This window comes from Cydia splendana, chromosome 21 (genome assembly GCF_910591565.1).
Source record: "Cydia splendana chromosome 21, ilCydSple1.2, whole genome shotgun sequence".
Classification (NCBI taxonomy): domain Eukaryota; kingdom Metazoa; phylum Arthropoda; class Insecta; order Lepidoptera; family Tortricidae; genus Cydia; species Cydia splendana.
The window spans coordinates 8,572,071-8,592,155 of NC_085980.1; the positions used below are offsets into that span (position 1 = coordinate 8,572,071).

Here is a 20,085-nt window from a genome sequence, read left to right on the forward strand (position 1 = left end):
CCGAGCAGTGCCAATGGTTCTATTGAAGCAAGTACATTATATATTGACGCCATTCGCCTTTTAGCCGCTCGATATTCAAAAAGAAACAAAAATACGTTAGAATTTCGAAAGAATTCCGAACTACGCTGGACGGGGCCGATAAGAAGCACAAAGGCACGGCTTTCGCAGTCGGGAAAATTCAAACCATTATTAAGTACTTCAAAATCGATAGGTTTTGTCGCGCGGCGCTAAAAATGTATTGGTAATTATTTTCTTTTGAAAGCCATTGTGATAGGAGTTTTTAATTAGGTTGGTTGGCGAGTAGGTATAGCTTTTGTATTAATGTATATTTTAGGTACCTACTATTTATCAAATTGTGAAACCTTACCTTATAGGTAATAATGCCTATTTAATACAAATAACATAATTTCAACTAAAATGGTAGCATTTTATTGAATTATATAGTTTAACCTCTACCTCGGATTGGAACTTGCTGTCTTATGTTTTGTCTTATTTTTACATTCGACTTCGCTGCTTGTTGTCTTATTTTTACATTCGACTTCGCTGTTTTTCCTCTCATGTGAGTGTTTATTTCATTGTAGGCAGGTCTGTAATAAAAGGAAAACTAAAATCATTTCCAACAATATATATATGTATAGGTACTTTTCACATCACCTATTCGAAAAAGGGCTTTTTCTTCCCCGATAGGTGGGATCAAAGTGTCACTTTTCTTCCTTGCTAGGAGGGATCAAAGTTGTACTTTTCTGTTCTAGGACAAGATTTTTTCTTTCTTGCATTCTTTTTTTTGATCAAATAATACATATTTTGGAACATAACAATTTCCTCATAGTTGATGTGAAAAGGAGTATGTGTCACACGGTATCAAAATTATTCCGTCTTGGGCGTTAACACTTGAATCCCTCATTACGCTCAGGATTCTACTTTAGAATCCATCGCTTCATTTTGATCCCTTGTAACACAAACTGAGTGAATGAGCAAAGATATCCAAGATGCTGACGGAATTTCCACGTTATGTTCAAGCAGAAACGTCACTTTTGACACTGACAGTAATATCATATCCATAACAAATCCAGATCAAATTCATAACATGTTATTATAATCAGAATACGCCTCAGGGGGTACAGTCAGCAGCAGAAGTTGCTAAGTGGGCGAGGTGTTCAAAATAACCTTGACACGCTCTTATTCTCTTAACAATAAAGTCGCGTCAAGATCATTTTGAACACCTGGCCCGCTTAAGCAAATTCTACTGCTGACTGTACTCCCATTTTGTCTGAGTCGATGCTAATATACACGGTGGTATAGGCATAGAGAAATATAAGTACCTAAGGAACAGAGTGCTAACTCCATACATCTTACCAAAACGCTGATGAGATGACTACGGCAATAAGTTAGGAGTTAGCACTCTTACTTATATTTCTCTATGGTATAGGTAATAAAACAGCAAACAATGGTCACTCTTAGACAAGCACCACGCTTACCTTGCAATTTCCCTTCGGCAATTTCTATAACGTTTCACGTTTGCAAAATAACGACGCCATTTCTAAAAGGCGGAATCATACAATTTGCCTGCGATATACACGTAGTAGGTACCTACGCACATTTGCCATATATGTATAAGCTGATTGTAGCGATACTCTCAGGGCCAAAAAGAATCTTGCCAAGCTTCAAAAGCAAACGTACCCATCCGGATGTCCGATCCATGAAATGGTTCGTCTGATGATGTTGTAACCATTCTTTTTTGCCAGCGCGTCACATCTGCGCGTATCTTCTTGGTCCATATTTCCATCCTGAGCCGTGTTCCTGGCGGAAATCCATACTATAATATTACTATAAGTATTTACAAATAATTTTTACTATAGGTATTACTATAGGTACTAGCTTTTGCCCGCGACTTCGACTGCGTGGAATTAGTGACAGCAGCTATAGTAGGTATAGCGCCTGGATAATGCTAATAGCAATCATTTAACGTCGAAGTATTAATTCCACGCAGACGAAGACGCGGGGAAAAGCTAGATAAATAATATTTGCTTAAGACCGTTTAAAGTTATGTTTTTAGATGTTGCTATACTTGTCTCTATAGCTTATGTAGGTTCGGGTTAAAGCATTTTTATTTTCTCGTTAGAAATTTTACATTTCACTTAACGAGAACTTAGAATAAGTACCTACACATAGTGGTTTTCACCAGTAAGCATAATTACATTTCTTAATGATGCTTACATGAGACAGTGGATGAATTCTCCGTTGCAATGCGTGCTGGTGTATAGGAATGGACCAACGCAGTTCTGCGTGCCGTCTTCAACTTTGAATACGGATGAAATGCCTATGAGGACTTCTTTTGGACCCCTCCAAGTGATTATTGGACCTCCGTGATCGTTCTAGAGTAAATAAATGTTATTTTATTATTCTTAGAATTCATATATCTGGGGGCACGGCCGTGTCCCCGCCAAGACGACAGGGCAGTGCATATTATTACCTTTTCTCGACACGTTTTTCGTACCCCCGTAGTTTCGGCTTGGATAATGCTAGAGAGCTGACATTTTTACTATACCATGTCTTTAGTAAATTTATCAAAAACACCAAGTTTTATTAGGCTACCTGTAATACTTTAAATTTTATAGATACCTTAATTTTCACTGTCCGAGCCATATGAAATTCGTGTCATAGAAAATACAGACGACTTCCTGAAGTCTTAGAAGGCTGAAATTTGGCATGTAGAGATGAGTTTGTATGCAAACACATCTGGTGACCAGAATTCTGTAACTTTCGCCCTGCAACACCTTAAAGTGAGGGTACCTAAACATAACTATAAACCTGAAAACATTGGTTCCTGAAGTCCTAGAATCGTGAAATTTTGTGTGGTAGCAGTGATTGGAATGCTAATAAAAAAAAAAGTTTTCGAAGAGCAGATGTGAACCGGCTTCACGTAAACCAGCCACGTAGCGCCCTCTATATTGGCACTGTTTTTTTTTTATCGTAAACTTTTTAAAACCTTACTTACCTACAACTACAACCAAAGAGAATTTGAAATAGAAGCGGATTGTCAAAGTAAATTATGTAGTCACAGTCACAGAATTTCCTGCTATCTTTCGACAGATGTTTCAAACATAATAGAACGTCATTCATCTCTTCACTCGCTCGTGCAAAGGCGCCATTCATTTATTACGTAAGACGGTCTTTGCCAGTTTTTGACTCCCTCCCATCCCTATGTAAGAAAAATTAAGAATAAGCCGACCCCCGCCCCTCTATATTACGTAGGAATATAAAGCAAGAAATAATATACGTTTGGTTCGTTTTAGTGTTTATTTAAAGAAAAACATTTTTGGAACGTCAATTTGTACCCACAAAGGTGCTGGAGCCCAAGCTAACTCTGCACCGTGTTTGATAGCATAGAGTGTGGAAATATTATTTTAAACATACTAATTTCAAATTTATAAGTTCGAGGTGTAGGGTTGGAGCCGGTATAGCTTTATTTGACGTTCATAAGCGCATTGTAATATGCCTACTTGAATAAACTATTTTTTATCTTTTATCTTATCTTATCTATGAAAACCCTCTCCGACCCCTTTGTAAGAAAAATAGGACGTACTCTACGACCCCCTCCCGTCTTACGTAATAAATGAATGGCGCCAAAGGTGATAGAGTTACACCAAGAAAAGTCTGCAGCGATTTTGATAGCCCCCGCAGTGCAAGTGTTATTTTAAACGTCAAACTATGAAATAATGACGTATAAATAAGACTTGCACTGCGTGAGCTATCAAAATCGCTGCAGACTTTTCTTGGTCTAACTCTAGTTTATTTTCTTACCTGGCAGATGCCATTTCTCCTTGTCCTTATCATTAATTGTCTTAAAGGGACACACTGGAAAGACACATATATTGTGGCATTAGTTTTAAGTGTACCTTTTCATCCTTACGTGTCTTTATATCATGTATACCATAAAGAAAAAAATACATAGATTGCTCACTCCATACATCAGTTTTGGTACCAAAAAGACTATAATTTTTATAGTCGACATCTAGCATCGAGTAGCGGAATTATCAGTACTTGACAATTAAATAGAGTAGCACCAAAGAGAATAGATAGTATAGAGGGGTCCTGTCATAGTAAATTTTGTAGTCACAGTCAATTTACTGCCATCTATCGACACACGACTAAAACTCAAAATGAAAACGTATAAAATTATCAAAAATAATTATATATATGGATAAATGATTTTATTATTTTTATATCATTTTGACCCATGTTCATTCACTGATATCTATGTGTTAAAATTGTTAAATATGAAACGGTGTCGTCACGCCATCTAGCAGAGCATAGGCTAAAGGTGTGTGCGCCATCTATCCACGAATGACTTTTTCTTGATTTCCGAGGCACGTTTCTTCCTTAGACTTTATTCATCTTATATGAAGTTACATATGTCTTTGGTAGCACCGACTGTAAAGTCTTATGTTGTTGAGCATTAGACTTTCCGGTCGGTGCTACATCTATTGTCAAGTAGGTACCTACAGATAATTCCGCTACTCGATGCTAGATGTCGACTATGTAAATAATAGTCTTTTTGGTACCAAAACTGATGTATGGAGTGAGTACTCTTGTCTTACTATATTTCTCTATGATGTAATAGGGGATATTACTGCAATGTTCTGCCGCCAGAGTGCAGCACTACCGACTCAGTAAATGCATAGACTAACTTATACATACTGTGCCTTGAACTGTTTTTTGACAAGTTTTCACAGACAATAAAATATGACATTGATGCATCAAGGCGGTTTGTTAACAAGGGCCTACGGGTAAACGCGAAAATTGAAATTTAGTTATCTGCCTCTTTATCGCTCGAATATGCAAGAGTGATAGAGAGATTAGATAACGAAATTTCGATTTTCTTGTTTCGCGGTAGGCCATGTGATTGACGTGACGTATGATGTGTCAATGTGGTTTGTTTACTGTATGTGCCACAAAGGTGCCATCTACGCAGAGCTTTGCCTAATATTCCCTATTGTAAACAAAAAAGTCTGCAGAGATTTTAACAGCACACGCTATGCAGGTGTTATTTTAAACGTCAAGCTTCTATGAAATCATCGGCTCGATTCGGGAAATGAATTAGAGACTCACATATCTTTACTATTTCGTATCTAGTGAAATAGTAAAGATATTTGACGTTCCACTACAAAAGGTACCTTATGGCGGTTGGCGCTTATGCTATTACAGGGTGGCCAAATAAGAGGTATCCACTTTATTTTTGATATTTTATTCTATAAAACATAAAAAATATTAAGTATTCCTTGTTAAATATAATATGTAGGGTCAGCAATTACACATGGAAAATAATGTCAGACAAATGTCCACCTCTAGCAGCATGGCAGATGCGAACCCTTTTGATCGCGTTTTTCATCACTTTTTCACACATTTCTGGCGTTATCTCAGCGACAGTGTTTCGAATATTTTGTTTTAATTGCTGAAGGTTCGTTGGCCTATTAGCATAGACACGTCCCTTTAGATAGCCCCACAGAAAAAAGTCAGGAGCTGTTAAATCAGGCGATCTTGGAGGCCAGTCAATGTCACCGTTTCTCGAAATTAATCGACCGGGAAACGTTATTTTTAATGTTTCTATTGTGGCTCGTGGCGCGTGACACGTGTCCCCGTCTTGTAAACGCTCCATAACAAATTTGCCGTATCTACACAAAGTAATTTTCATGCAACAACTGTCATATTTGCCGCCAAAACAAAATGGCGGCAAAAAAAAGTTGTATACCTCCAAGTTGGCCACCCTGTATTAACTAGATACGATATAGTAAAGATATGTGACGTCCCACGGGTAAAGGTACCTTATGGCGGCCGGCGCATAGCGCCGCAATAATATTGGGGCGGCGTTAATAATAGCATAAGCGCCAACCGCCATATGGCACCTTTACCCGTGGGACGTCACATATCTTTACTATATCGTATCTAGTTAATCTCTAATTCATTTCCAGAATCGCGCCGCATGACGTACAAATAACACTAGCACTGGGTGTGCTGTCAAAATCTCTGCAGACTGTTTTTGGTCTTACTCTAGAAAATCTAGACATCGTAATGTCATATGTTTTTGAGGTGATCCTTACGTTACTGCGATTATTGATAAAAATATTATTCGAATAGTAATTTGTTTTACAAGGGGGCAAAGTTGTTGTTTAACCGCTCGTGTTAGTATTGTATACCCGAGCAAGCGAAAGATTCCAAAATCCATGAGTGAAACACAACATTTAGCATCACACCAACCCGAAGAAAATATTAAATATCAAAAAAAAACAAATCAAATCCGAATGGATGTTATTTAACATTTATCATTCTAAATCATCATTTAAAAGTCAATTCAACTAGCAAACAAGAAAACAACTCAAAATATGCATTTGATTACTTTGCCACACGTGTGAATAATATGCAACAGCCGAGAGCCTTTACAGCTGGTACGGTGAAATAGTAGATTGTTAACCAAGGGTTGAAAGGCACCCATTTCTGTCGAGGTAGTTTGGCGCTCGAACGCAGTGAGAGCGCCAATAGTCCGAGACGGAAATGGTGCCTTTCACCCGAGTTAAACACTCTACTTTTCATATCGAATGCGTGGAAACCAAACAAGACAAGGCAATTTCGCAAAATCAGTAATTAAAGTACCCAATAGACCTACGGCCATGATTTTTTTCCTTAGGACTTACTTGCAATCGGAGACTTTACATGTGTGAAGATTAATAACCCCTAGCGAAAATCATTTAGATTGCAATATTTACGAAAACACACATTTTTTAACAAACTGCAGTAGGTAATTTTAAAATTATTTGCTGATATTCATAGTATGAAAATCAGCGGCATTGCCTCTTACTTTTTAATTTTATACTTTTTCGTTCTAAAAGCCGCAACAGACTACCGGACCGCACCGCGACCTTGGTGCGCCGCACCACGTAATAACATAATAAAAGTATTTTAAATATTAAATAACAATTTAATTAATAATATAAGAAATTTTTATCTTGTATTTTATTTTATTCTCATGAATATAGTGCTAAATAACTTTACAAACCAACTTAATATCGTACAAACGTTTAACTGTGGCTGTATAAGATTCTGCCCTTGCTCATTTACGCAAGTGTAAGGTTTAAAAAAATATTTTTGGTGTATTCCTTTTAGTTCCCGCCTTATGAAATCGAGTAAATAGAATTCAACGAAAGAAATCAAGAATAATTTGTTTTTAACAATTTACTTACATCATTTTTGTAAAAAAAGGATCAACGTGGGATTAGTAAAATTAAACAATTACCAATTGTTCCAGGCGAGGAAATAAAGACACTATTTTTCCATTTTGTTTCCACCCAGTGTTCGTGGGACGGGGGCGCAGAGGAGTACACCACTTTTCTGCGCTAGAGCATAAACGTATCACTTTCTGCGCACCTTTTAGAACAACAACGACGACCCACTTTCAGAGCATGAGATATGAAAAATTAGAAGCATAGTAATCAAATGCAAATTTTGAGTGGTTTCCTTAAGTTGACTGGTAGAATTGACTTACAAATGATGATTTTGAATTATAAATATTTAATAATATTCATGTTGCATTGATTTTGTTTGATATTTTACAGTTAGTATTTTCCATGTGTGGTGAAAATTTTTGTGTTTCACTAGTTATACTTCGTTTTTTTTAGCATTAGAAAGAACTTGAAAGAAGGTAAGCGATCTTGACATGTCTTTTAATTGAAAAACGCTTTTTAAAAATCAGTAGCTATTACTTATGAATGCAGAAGAATATAAATGATCGTATTAAATTCATAATTGTTCCATATTTGTCGTAACTTATTTTTAAAACTTGTTTTTCAAGTAAAAGACACATCAAGATTGTTTACCTTATTTCTAATGCTAAAAAAAACGAACTATAGGTGGCGAAATTTGTTTGACCCTCGTGCCTTGAAACCCTCGCAACGCTCAAGATTCCATTTTATAAACCACTCGCTACGCTCGTGGTTCAATTTTGGAAACTTTCGCTTGCTCGGGAATCAATATTTGCAACAACTTTGCCCCCTTGTAAACTACTACTAATTCCACTCTCCTACCTTCCTTCCCATCCTCAAGGCCCCCGGCCCGCAATCTCTTTTATAATAATCCTCAGGTAATTCGTCACTTCCAATAATTTCTCCCGCGTCATCGAGATTACCCTTATCTATGCTGCATATCATGTACTTTTCTATTATACCCCTCAACATCTGGTTGTCGAACTGGTCCATACAGTCTTCTTTGGAGGCGAGTTTGACTGATCCGTATTGCAGATCCTTCTCGTTGTGGTCCAATGTGTCATTCGTCTGAAGTTAGAAAAACACTGCTCAATGGCACGGTCGAAGTATTTTACAGGTGGCACCAGCATAGGTTTTCTGTCAATCTCTAGAATTGCCAATTTTTAGTGGAGTAAAATAGGTATTTCTTGAAATAACTTTCACAAAAGTTTCAATGTATAAATATCAATATCTGGGAGACCGAGCTTTGCTCGGAAAACATATAAAAACTCAAAAATGCGCGTTTTCCCAGAGATAAGACCTAGCTAGATCGATTTATCGCCCCCGAAAGCCCCCATATAGCAGTTTTCATCGAAGTCGTTAGAACCGTTTCCGAGATCACCGAAATATATATAGATATATATATATATATATATAGATATATATATATATAGATATATATATATATATATATATATATAGATATATATCATCATCATCATCATTTCAGCCTATATACGTCCCACTGCTGGGCACAGGCCTCCTCTCATGCGCGAGAGGGCTTGGGCTATAGTCCCCACGCTAGCCCAATGCGGATTGGGGACTTCACATACACCTTTGAAAGTCTTCGCAGATGTATGCAGGTTTCCTCACGATGTTTTCCTTCACCGAAAAGCTAGTGGTAAATATCAAATGATATTTCGTACATAAGTTCCGAAAAACTCATTGGTACGAGCCAGGATTTGAACCCGCGACCTCCGGATTGAAAGTCGGACGTCATATCCACTCGGCTACCACCGCTTATAGATAAATAAATAAACAAGAATTGCTCGTTTAAAGGTATTAGATTTACGGATTCAGCAGTTAAATAACGGAATAGAAATTATAGGTACGACAGTGGAAGTCCATTTTGAACCAAAAATCGTTAAAAAGTTAAAAAATAATACTTCGAAAGTTAAGACTTTGAAGTTTCTCCCAACACAGGCATTTATTTGCTTACCGGGTGGTTCCATAAATGCAGGGGATTTGTGACATGTATGTAAAAATAAATAATTTTGAATTTCGAAAGAATACTTCTCTTGAAGTACTAGAAACTAAAACTTTCAACCCGCTTCACATACAAACAATGAGCCACATTCACAACAGGGAAAATGAAAAAAAACCGACGAAGGGTTCCGTACCATAATGCAAAAAAAATACAAAAAAAAAGCAAAAAAAAAAACGGTCACCCATCCAAATACTGACCACTCCCGACGTTGCTTAACTTTGGTCAAAAATCACGTTTGTTGTATGGGAGCCCCATTTAAATCTTTATTTTATTCTGTTTTTAGTATTTGTTGTTATAGCGGCAACAGAAATACATCATCTGTGAAAATTTCAACTGTCTAGCTATCACGGTTCGTGAGATACAGCCTGGTGACAGACGGACGGACGGACGGACGGACGGACTGACGGACGGACGGACGGACGGACGGACGGACGGATGGACAGCGAAGTCTTAGTAATAGGGTCCCGTTTTACCCTTTGGGTACGGAACCCTAATTATTAAACAATCTCACTTCTCTCCATTTCTCTCGATGTCCCCACCCAAACACAATAGCATTAGTGCCATCGGCTTGTAGATTTATATCATAGTTGATATCAATCTGGTTGGGTATGTACGTGCACTGATGGTCGAGGAATGACTCGTCGTTGAAGTCGTAAGGTTTTTCCACTTTCACTAGCGCCAGGTCGATATTCGCCCAGCGTTCTACCCTTGGATAGTCAAATTTGTAATCTGAAATGTATGTTAAATAAGTATAAAGTTCTCGAGATATTTAGCGATGTGACGGACGGACAGACGGACAGAGTTGCACCATAAGGGTTCCTTTTCTACCTTTTTGGTACGGAACCCTAAAAATTAAAGAGCGCTGGGGGCCGATTTTTGAATTTCGACCGCTCGATTTCGTGTATTTCGTTCAATAATATCTCCAGTACCCGGCATTTAAATTCTACTAACAGAATTGAAAACGACTGGTCAATACCACTCGATTCCCAATTTCTATCGCTCGTATTTCATTAATTAGCATTTCACTGTTTTCCGCCGATTTTCGAGTGACGAAATCGAGCGCACGAATTTCAAAAATCGGCCCCCTGGTAGCCGAGGGGCAAGAGTGTGCGATTTTTATATCTTATCTCTGTCTCTGTCTGTATATCTGTCTATATACCTCAGCTCTAAGTAAGCACTTGAATATGATCCTTCTCTTCGTATAATTAGCGCATATATGTCTTCGTTGAGTAGATCATAATGCACATAAGGCAAGAGTGTGCGATTTTTATATCTTATCTCTGTCTCTGTCTGTATATCTGTCTATATAAGTTTAATAAGTATAGTTTCCAAATAAGTTCGCATTTAAAAAATCTTTACGTGCTTTCTTTGCTAGCAGAATGAAAGATTCTTAATGTATGTACAAGCTCTATATGTTATGTCTTTATTTATGTACCTATATAATATTATTATATATGTAATATCTTCATCATCATCATCATCATCATCTCAGCCATAAGACGTCCACTGCTGAACATAGGCCTCCCCCTTTGGGGGGTGTATGCCATAATCGCCACGCTTGGCAGGCGGGTTGGCGATCGCAGTCGAGTACATCGAATTTGAGGGACGCTGCTGCCCGTCCACCGGTGGTCTTGGACGTAGTTTAAGGACATATCCGTTATATGTAATATAAGTATGTATATTTATATGTATGTATATTTATATGTGCGTATGTATGGTTTGTTATTTCCTATATGACGTATATTTGTTGTTATTGTTAAAGTAGCACCGTCCACAATCTCTCTGCTTTGCCTAAAGGTTGACGTAGAGAATGGCTTATGGCATTAAGTCCGCCTTTTGTACTGTAAGGTTTTCTTTTGTGCAATAAAGGTAAAATAAATAAATACCTCACCCATAGGTAAGCACTTGAATACGACCCTCCTCCTAGAATAACTAGCGCACGGGTCTTGATCGAGCTCATCATAAGTCACATATCTCGAATAGCCCGCGATGGCGTACATGTATTTGACATCCTCGACGCAGGCGGCCGAGGTTATGATGTACCAGGGGCTGACTATGGCCCCGCCGCAGAGCCATGTGTCGTATAGTATGGAGGCGTTCGCTTTAATGAAGTACACCTATGTAAAAAAAGAAACAATACATCGCTGAAGATAACATGACAAGTGCTGGATTGCAGTATTTGCCTGCAATCTTAATGTAATAAGGCACTTGCACCAATCCTAACCTAACCTAACCCGGGGTTAAGCGGTTAAACCGTTAACCCAGTGTCAAATTGTACTGGTAACCATGGTAACTCCAGGTTTAACCGGTCATCATTGCGCGTGTTTTTGAAGAGAAGTTAAACTTTAGAAACAAAAAAGCCATAACAAAAACTAGAGGACGCTATGCAGCAGCTTGAGTCTTTCCTTAAAAAATAAGGATAAACTTCACACGTCTTGTAACACCTAGTGTAAATTTACATTCGATAGCGTGACGCGTTTGCGGTGTCATTTTGTATGGGATTTTGATACCAAAACGTCCAGCTTGGCGCGCTGTTTAAATTCCCATACTTAAAAATAGACATAACGCAAACGCGAACGCTTTTCACGTTATCGAATGAAATGTACACTAGGGCTTCTGAATATTTATATTGAACACAAGTATTGCCGCCCAGAGACCTATAAAAAGGTCTCCTGTTCCATTCTAATTTGAACTTTGTGTTGACAAAATAAAATTTCATTTTACTTGGCAAGGTTTGACGTATGGGCGGCTAGAGGTTAATGCAGCGGTCGGCAACCTTTTAGCAGCGAAAGGCCACATAGTAGTTAAGGAAGTTGACGCGGGCCGCACTTTGTTAATATGTGTGACTTTATCAGACATTGTTGTTTGACAATATTACATACTTACAAAATAACCAGGGGGTCCCGCGGGCCGTTTGTTGCCGAACGCTGGTTTAATGCATTGTGCATTCAAACTTCAACATTTATTCAGCAAATAGGCCACAAGGGCACTTTTACACGTCAACATTGAATTTACATACAAGCAAAAATAATAACAATACATCAACAATTTTATAAAATACAACTGCAACTACCAATTCAAACTAACGTATTACAATGACTTAGAGATGTATATGGTCTCTTAATGTCGAATTACATAAAAAAAAACTATAACAATAAAATAAAAAAATACAGATACAAAAACACAAAAAAAAAACTATAATATTTAGGGGTGTAAATGTCTCTAGGTGTCAGAACTATAAGATTACATAGTTTATCAAATTATCCTTAGAGATGTATAGGGTCTCCAAGAGTCAAAATCCTGTATAATTAACACATTCACATTTAGACTGACTGTATCACCAATAACTTACCACATAATTCCTGTCGTTTGTGGGCTCCTTTCCTTCTAGGATCCTACGTTCTGCTTTGGTTACTGCAACAATAGTTTAATAGTTAAACGAGGGTAGTTTCTCGCTCCCCCTGCCGCCACCGGCGCCTGCGCAGTCATCGGTCGCGGAGGGCTACGGCCCGCAGTCTGCGCCTGTCCGTCACCGTAAACGCAAGCTCCTGATGACACTCCACGGTACGGAGTGAAACATGACGAGCGTTTTGCGACTTAAAATACGCGAGTGACCCGTTCTTAATACATATATTTAATATAACAATAGTTTATTTATAATTGCTATTTTCCTGAACTTATTTACAATCTAAGACCATTTGACAAGTACATAAGTAAGATTTTATACCAATAGAAGAAAAAACTCGTAAGTACAGTAACTTTTTTTTTTATTTGTTTAAATATGTTAATAAATGAGTTTTAGCTACGTAATTGTACAGACACACAGATACTTACATTGTAGAATAATTGTTATCAATATGAAAATGTATTGCAAACTCGACGTGTGTTTATATAAAAACTTCATTATTACTGAACATGGTATCTTAATTCATCTCACGGTAGAATGACGTTTCTATAATGCATGATTGCAATTGTAATTACATTTGTAGGTTATTATCCTTTATTTAACTTGGCTCTTAGGTTAGGGTTTTACAATGTGGGTATAAAAGTACAATAAGTTATTTTTGCCCGTTGCACTCCTGCATAAATTACTCCTGATTATAACGTTTTTTGAAGTGAAAACTTCTTTAGCGGCGCTGTGCACTTTTTGTGACGGGGAAAAAATGTTAAACTCGCGACAGGTCACGTGACCGTAAGATTCGTAAGACGTAAGACGGACACGTGACCTGATCGAAAAACTGTTTTACAATGTCATTGAGTTTTCACTTCTGCTGGCACTCCCGGAGTGCAACCCGTTGTTTTTTTTAGTGTTTTAACTAAGATAAAATTGTCCTACAATATTTAGGTATATTAGTGGGGTAAGCCGAATATAATTTATTTTGCTCGGGGCAAGACAAACAGTATGAGAATTCCATATTTTAAGTGTTTGTCTACCCATCTTACCTTACCTATCTTTGGGTACTCAGAACGTACATAAGCTTTCGTTTAAAAAGGAAACCGTAGTAAATTTGAAAGGGATCACATCCCCAATCTCCATTTAACATTGCACAAGCAACGTCATGTAAAATTCAAGAGCTATCGAGCTGAATTACTTGAATCAATACTTTTGATTGCATCTAGTCCGCTGCACTGTAACTTTGAAAGTATATTAACTTATACGGTCTCGAAAATTTCAGCGCTCTAAGTATTTTAACTTATTTGAGAGTTCGTAAGCGGTCGGTTTAGGAAAGCACTTAGGAAAGTTTAATCATAGTAGGTACATAAAAACTATAAAAGTTTCGAACTAACATAATATTGTTAAGTGAACTATTTAGCTGAGACTAAAATATGGTATTGCTCTCTGTTGAAGTGTAAATTCAGTTGAGATGTATTGTGAGATGAAATTTTGTACCTACATAATTAATACAATAGATGATGTCCTTGCAAGTGGAAATTGGTATATCGGGCTGTGTGAGAGAAGGGCGATTAATAAAGGTACATAGCTGTAAACCCGGTATTTCCGGTTTTTTCGATTTTGGTGAAACCGGGTTTGTGACGCCTAAGCAAAGCTATAATTGGATTGAAAACGAGTAAAAGAGGAAATTTAACGTCTTTGTCCCAGGACATGATTTGTAACAAAGTAGAACATATAGAATTTTTCTTCTGTCACAGAATTGAGACCATGGTCTAGGTTTAAGATCAGTAAACACATATTGAAAAATAAACCAGCAGCGACATCCACCGTCGCCCATATTTTAACTGTCCCAATTCAATCAAAACACTTTATACGAATTATTAAAATTGCTTTGTTTCTCTCACACACCCTTTTAAACCATAAGAGAGACAGGGGCTGCAAATTGTGCCTAAAACATTTAGCCTGTGTCAGGCGAGACACAATTTACCTTCGACATGCTCATTCGTACCGCACACAACACTCAAATAAACCAGTGTTAATGTTAACCCCGTTTTTTTTTTTTACTTTTACAATATAAGGTAAGTACTTTACATTGGAATAAATTCGTTCGAAATTAGAATAAATAAATTCATTGCCACTAAGTGCTACGGGTTACGCTCGTAGCGCGTAGCCACGGTTTCGCCGTATATGTAGCGCGTAGTCGCTACGAACAGTGTACCCGACAGTCGGGTTCTTGGCCCTGAATGTGTTAAGTTTGTTTTATTTTTTTATGCAATCGATTTATATTATTTTTCCTATAATACGTGCGCCAAATTTTTGTACTTTATCCTTATACTTAGGCATGGAAAATCCTTCTCCTTTTTAAAACTTATATGATGAAAGTCTTAGAATAATTTATCCTTGTAAGGGTTCCGCCCCAAAAGGTAAAAACGGGACCCTATTACTAAGACTCCGCTGTCCGTCTGTCTGTCTGTCCGTCACCAGGCTGTAGGTATCTCATGAACCGTGATAGCTAGGCAGTTGAAATTTTCACAGATGATGTATTTCTGTTGCCGCTATAACAACAAATACTAAAAACAGATTATAATAAATATTTAAGTGGAGCTCCCATACAACAAACGTGATTTTTTGCGTCGTTTTTAGGGTTCCGTAGCCAAATGGCAAAAAACGGAACCCTTATTGTCACGTGAATCTTCCTTGCCCGGCAGGGGCTCTCCCAGAGGAAACTCACGGACAATTAAAGTTACTAAATTAAATAAAAACTAAATCTTACCAAAAGCTCAAGCAGGTGCTAAACTTATTTCCATCAACTATTCAGGTCAATAAAGGACATGAATGAAAGTTAGTTTTTGTGACACATCATTTATTACTAATTCGAACACGGGCAGTTATTCTACATGTAAATCATTAAGCTAGCATAAGCACCTTCTATACATATAATAGGGTCGAAAGTCTGTACATGGAAGATATTTGAAAAAAAGTTGGCTGGGGATACTTAGAATTGATAACAGAACACGTTCCAACAGTTTTTAGAATTTTTGTCTGTTTGTCTGTTTATCTGTTTATCTGTTTGTCTGTTTATTTGAACGCGCATCACGTGAAAACGGCTGAACGGATTTTGATGAAAACTTTACTAATCTGTCGAGAAAATCCCCGGCCAGGTTATAGGCTATAAAAATTCAACCCCTAAAAGGGGGGGGTAGCCACAACACTCGATTGACTTAAGTTTGCCCCTGAATCGTATGGCGCTACTTAGGAAGGAGGGGCAAACTTTTTTCAAATATGTACTAACACTATAGATTACTCTGGTAAACTAACAAATGGCGCTGAATTTAATACGATTTGACATAAATAAGCCATCGAGGAAGGATTTTGCCAAATTAACTCTAAGTTTAGAAGACCCCTCTTCTAAAATTTCAATCAATCGTACGGATATCAACAAATTTAATTGAATAATTGTGTTGATTTAATAATACAACATAATTAAACGACAGTATATTAATTGCCCCTCATTGCACAGTGCCATCTTTTGGGGAACTGAGTAAACATTAAGTAGGTAACCAAGAAAAAATGAGTTTACCATAGTTACGTAGTGGTAAAATAAACACATATATCAACACGCGTATAATTGCATAAAATGATTTATTTTCTCCGTCATAAATTATACCTAATCGTAATTATATCGCATCCATATCCATACGTATCGCCTCCTTAAGCACTTAATAATGGCCACGAAGGTGGGTACTTTGAAAAAAAAAAACATTGTCATTTGCAGTGCCGGATTTTCTTTTAAGCAAAATAAGCACTTGCTTAGGGCATCATTGTCTAGGGGCACCAAAAATTATCGAAAAATTTACGCGTTCGCTTCGTTCGCGTTTTCAATAACTTTCTAAGATATGATAAATGTGACATTCGGTTGGCGACTGCAGCAGCATTACTCTGCTGCAACGTTACTGCTGCAGGACTGTAAATTTTCGTGATAAAATGATGTGACTGATTTCCATACTAAAAGTAAAATTGTACAACTGTCTATCAAAATGCGTTTTTTATATCAACAAATTTTCGCGCTCGCTTCTCTCGCGTTTTCAATGACTTCCTAACATATGATAAAAGTGACATTCGGGTGGCGACTGCAGCACCATTAGGTAATCTGTTGCAACGTTACTGCTGCGGCACTGTCAATTTTCGTGATAAAATGATGTGACTGATTTCCATACTAAAAGTAAAAATGTACAACTGTCTATCAAAATGCGTTTTTTTATATAGAAAAATTTTCGCGCTCGCTTCGCTCGCGTTTTCAATATCTTTCTAAGATATGATAAAAGTGACATTCGGGTGGCGACTGCAGCAGCATTAGGTACTCTGTTGCAACGTTACTGCTGCGGCACTGTCAATTTTCGTGATAAAATGATGTGACTGATTTCCATACTAAAAGTAAAAATGTACAACTGCCTATCAAAATGCGTTTTTTATATCAAAACATTTTCGCGCTCGCTTGGCTCGCGTTTTCAATGACTTCCTAACATATGATAAAGGTGACATTCGGGTGGCGATTGCAGCACCATTAGGTAATCTATTGCAACGTTACTGGTGCGGCACTGTCAATTTTCGTGATAAAATGATGTGACTGATTTCCATACTAAAAGTAAAAATGTACAACTGTCTATCAAAATGCGTTTTTTTATACCGAAATATTTTCGCGCTCGCTTCGCTCGCGTTTTCAATCACTTTCTAAGATATGATAAAGGTGACATTCAGGTGGCGACTGCAGCAGCATTAGGTACTCTGTTGCAACGTTACTGTTGCGGCACTGTAAATTTTCGTGATAAAATGATGTGACTGATTTCCGTACTAAAAGTAAAAATGTACAAGTGTCCATCAAATTGCGTTTTTTTATATCGAAAAATTTTGGCGCTCGCTTCGCTCGCGTTTTCAATCACTTTCTAAGATATGATAAAGGTGACATTCAGGTGGCGACTGCAGCAGCATAAGGTACTCTGTTGCAACGTTACTGTTGCGGCACTGTAAATTTTCGTGATAAAATGATGTGACTGATTTCCGTACTAAAAGTAAAAATGTACAACTGTCCATCAAATTGCGTTTTTTTATATCGAAAAATTTTGGCGCTCGCTTCGCTCGCGTTTTCAATAACTTTCTAAGATATGATATAGGTGACATTCGGGTGGCGCCTGCATCAGCATTAGGTACTCTGTTGCAACGTTACTGCTGCGGCACTGTCAATTTTCGTGATAAAATTATGTGACTGATTTCCATACTAAAAGTAAAAATGTACAACTGTCTATCAAAATGCGTTTTTTATATCAAAACATTTTCGCGCTCGCTTGGCTCGCGTTTTCAATGACTTCCTAACATATGATAAAGGTGACATTCGGGTGGCGACTGCAGCACCATTAGGTAATCTGTTGCAACGTTACTGGTGCGGCACTGTCAATTTTCGTGATAAAATGATGTGACTGATTTCCATACTAAAAGTAAAAATGTACAACTGTCTATCAAAATGCGTTTTTTTATACCGAAAAATGTTCGCGCTCGCTTCGCTCGCGTTTTCAATCACTTTCTAAGATATGATAAAGGTGACATTCAGGTGGCGACTGCAGCAGCATTAGGTACTCTGTTGCAACGTTACTGTTGCGGCACTGTAAATTTTCGTGATAAAATGATGTGACTGATTTCCGTACTAAAAGTAAAAATGTACAAGTGTCCATCAAATTGCGTTTTTTTATATCGAAAAATTTTGGCGCTCGCTTCGCTCGCGTTTTCAATCACTTTCTAAGATATGATAAAGGTGACATTCAGGTGGCGACTGCAGCAGCATTAGGTACTCTGTTGCAACGTTACTGTTGCGGCACTGTAAATTTTCGTGATAAAATGATGTGACTGATTTCCGTACTAAAAGTAAAAATGTACAACTGTCCATCAAATTGCGTTTTTTTATATCGAAAAATTTTGGCGCTCGCTTCGCTCGCGTTTTCAATAACTTTCTAAGATATGATAAAGGTGACATTCGGGTGGCGACTGCATCAGCATTAGGTACTCTGTTGCAACGTTACTGCTGCGGCACTGTCAATTTTCGTGATAAAATTATGTGACTGATTTCCATACTAAAAGTAAAAATGTACAACTGTCTATCAAAATGCGTTTTTTATATCGAAAAATTTTCGCGCTCGCTTCGCTCGCGTTTTCAATGAATTTCTAACATATGATAAAGGTGACATTCAATTTTCGTGATATAATGATGTGACTGATTTCCATACTGAAAGTAAACATGTACAACCGTCTATCCAATTGCGTTTTTTTTATATCGAAAAATTTTCGCGCTCGCTTCGCTCGTGGTTTCAATAACTTTCTAAGATATGATAAAAGTGACATTCAATTTTCGTGATATAATGATGTGACTGATTTCCATACTAAAAGTAAACATGTACAACTGTCTATCGAATTGCGTTTTTTTACATCGAAAAATTGTCGCGCTCATTCGCTCGCGTTTTCAATGACTTTCTAACATATGATAAAGGTAGTGATCCAAAGGACTCGAGCCTTTTAGCTCTTTTTTTAGGGCACGCCTCATCTCTTGACGCCTAAAAGGCTAAAAGGCTATTTAGCACTTTAGCCCCCGAGCCTAATTGTATTTTAGAGCCTAGACTCTTGGAGATTAATAAGGTAATTGTAAAATATTTTATCTGGACACAGTGGATACAGTCCTCTAGCATATCCATCTGTCAACTTTACTTCAAGTTCCGCCTCCAGGGGAGAGGGAGAGAAATTAGGATTAGAAATTAGCCGCTTACCGACACAGACCGAATCCCACGCGGGCGGAGCCGCGGGCACAGCTAGTATTTTAATAATGTCAGACGACAGAGCTGGGTCGTGCCAGAAATGGTTCTAAAATGATTTACAAGCAGACCTATCTAAATTTGTTAGTCCCTAAATTATCATTTGCCATCACATATGATTCTACTAAATTCTTTAACTTTAAATTTGGAAATGCTTCTAGGACGGAAGGAAAGCGTACACCAACCTCATAACAATGTTCCACCAGTTCAAGCCCCACGTAGGGCGCCAAATTGTCACGTGAATCTTCCTTGCCCGGCAGGGGCTCTCCCAGAGGAAACTCACGGACAATTAAAGTTACTAAATTAAATAAAAACTAAATCTTACCAAAAGCTCAAGCAGGTGCTAAACTTATTTCCATCAACTATTCAGCCTCTGCCTCTGCCTCTGCCTCTGCCTCTGCCTCTGCCTCTGCCTCTGCCTCTGCCTCTGCCTCTGCCTCTGCCTCTGCCTCTGCCTCTGCCTCTGCCTCTGCCTCTGCCTCTGCCTCTGCCTCTGCCTCTGCCTCTGCCTCTGCCTCTGCCTCTGCCTCTGCCTCTGCCTCTGCCTCTGCCTCT

At 37.9% G+C, this 20,085-nt stretch overlaps 1 protein-coding gene across 1 annotated transcript; it reads right to left on the reverse strand.

Moving 5' to 3' along the window:
- Positions 1-412: 412 nt before the first annotated feature.
- On the reverse strand, positions 413-13,239 carry LOC134801221 (uncharacterized). The gene is made up of 9 exons (XM_063773752.1): positions 13,117-13,239; positions 12,635-12,696; positions 11,174-11,399; positions 9,794-10,011; positions 8,079-8,324; positions 3,805-3,858; positions 2,218-2,375; positions 1,681-1,800; positions 413-587 (listed from the first exon to the last, which is right to left on the reverse strand). The coding sequence occupies exons 1-9, from the start codon at positions 13,184-13,186 to the stop codon at positions 446-448; spliced, it is 1,296 nt and encodes a 431-aa protein (XP_063629822.1). The 5' UTR covers positions 13,187-13,239; the 3' UTR covers positions 413-445.
- Positions 13,240-20,085: the final 6,846 nt, after the last annotated feature.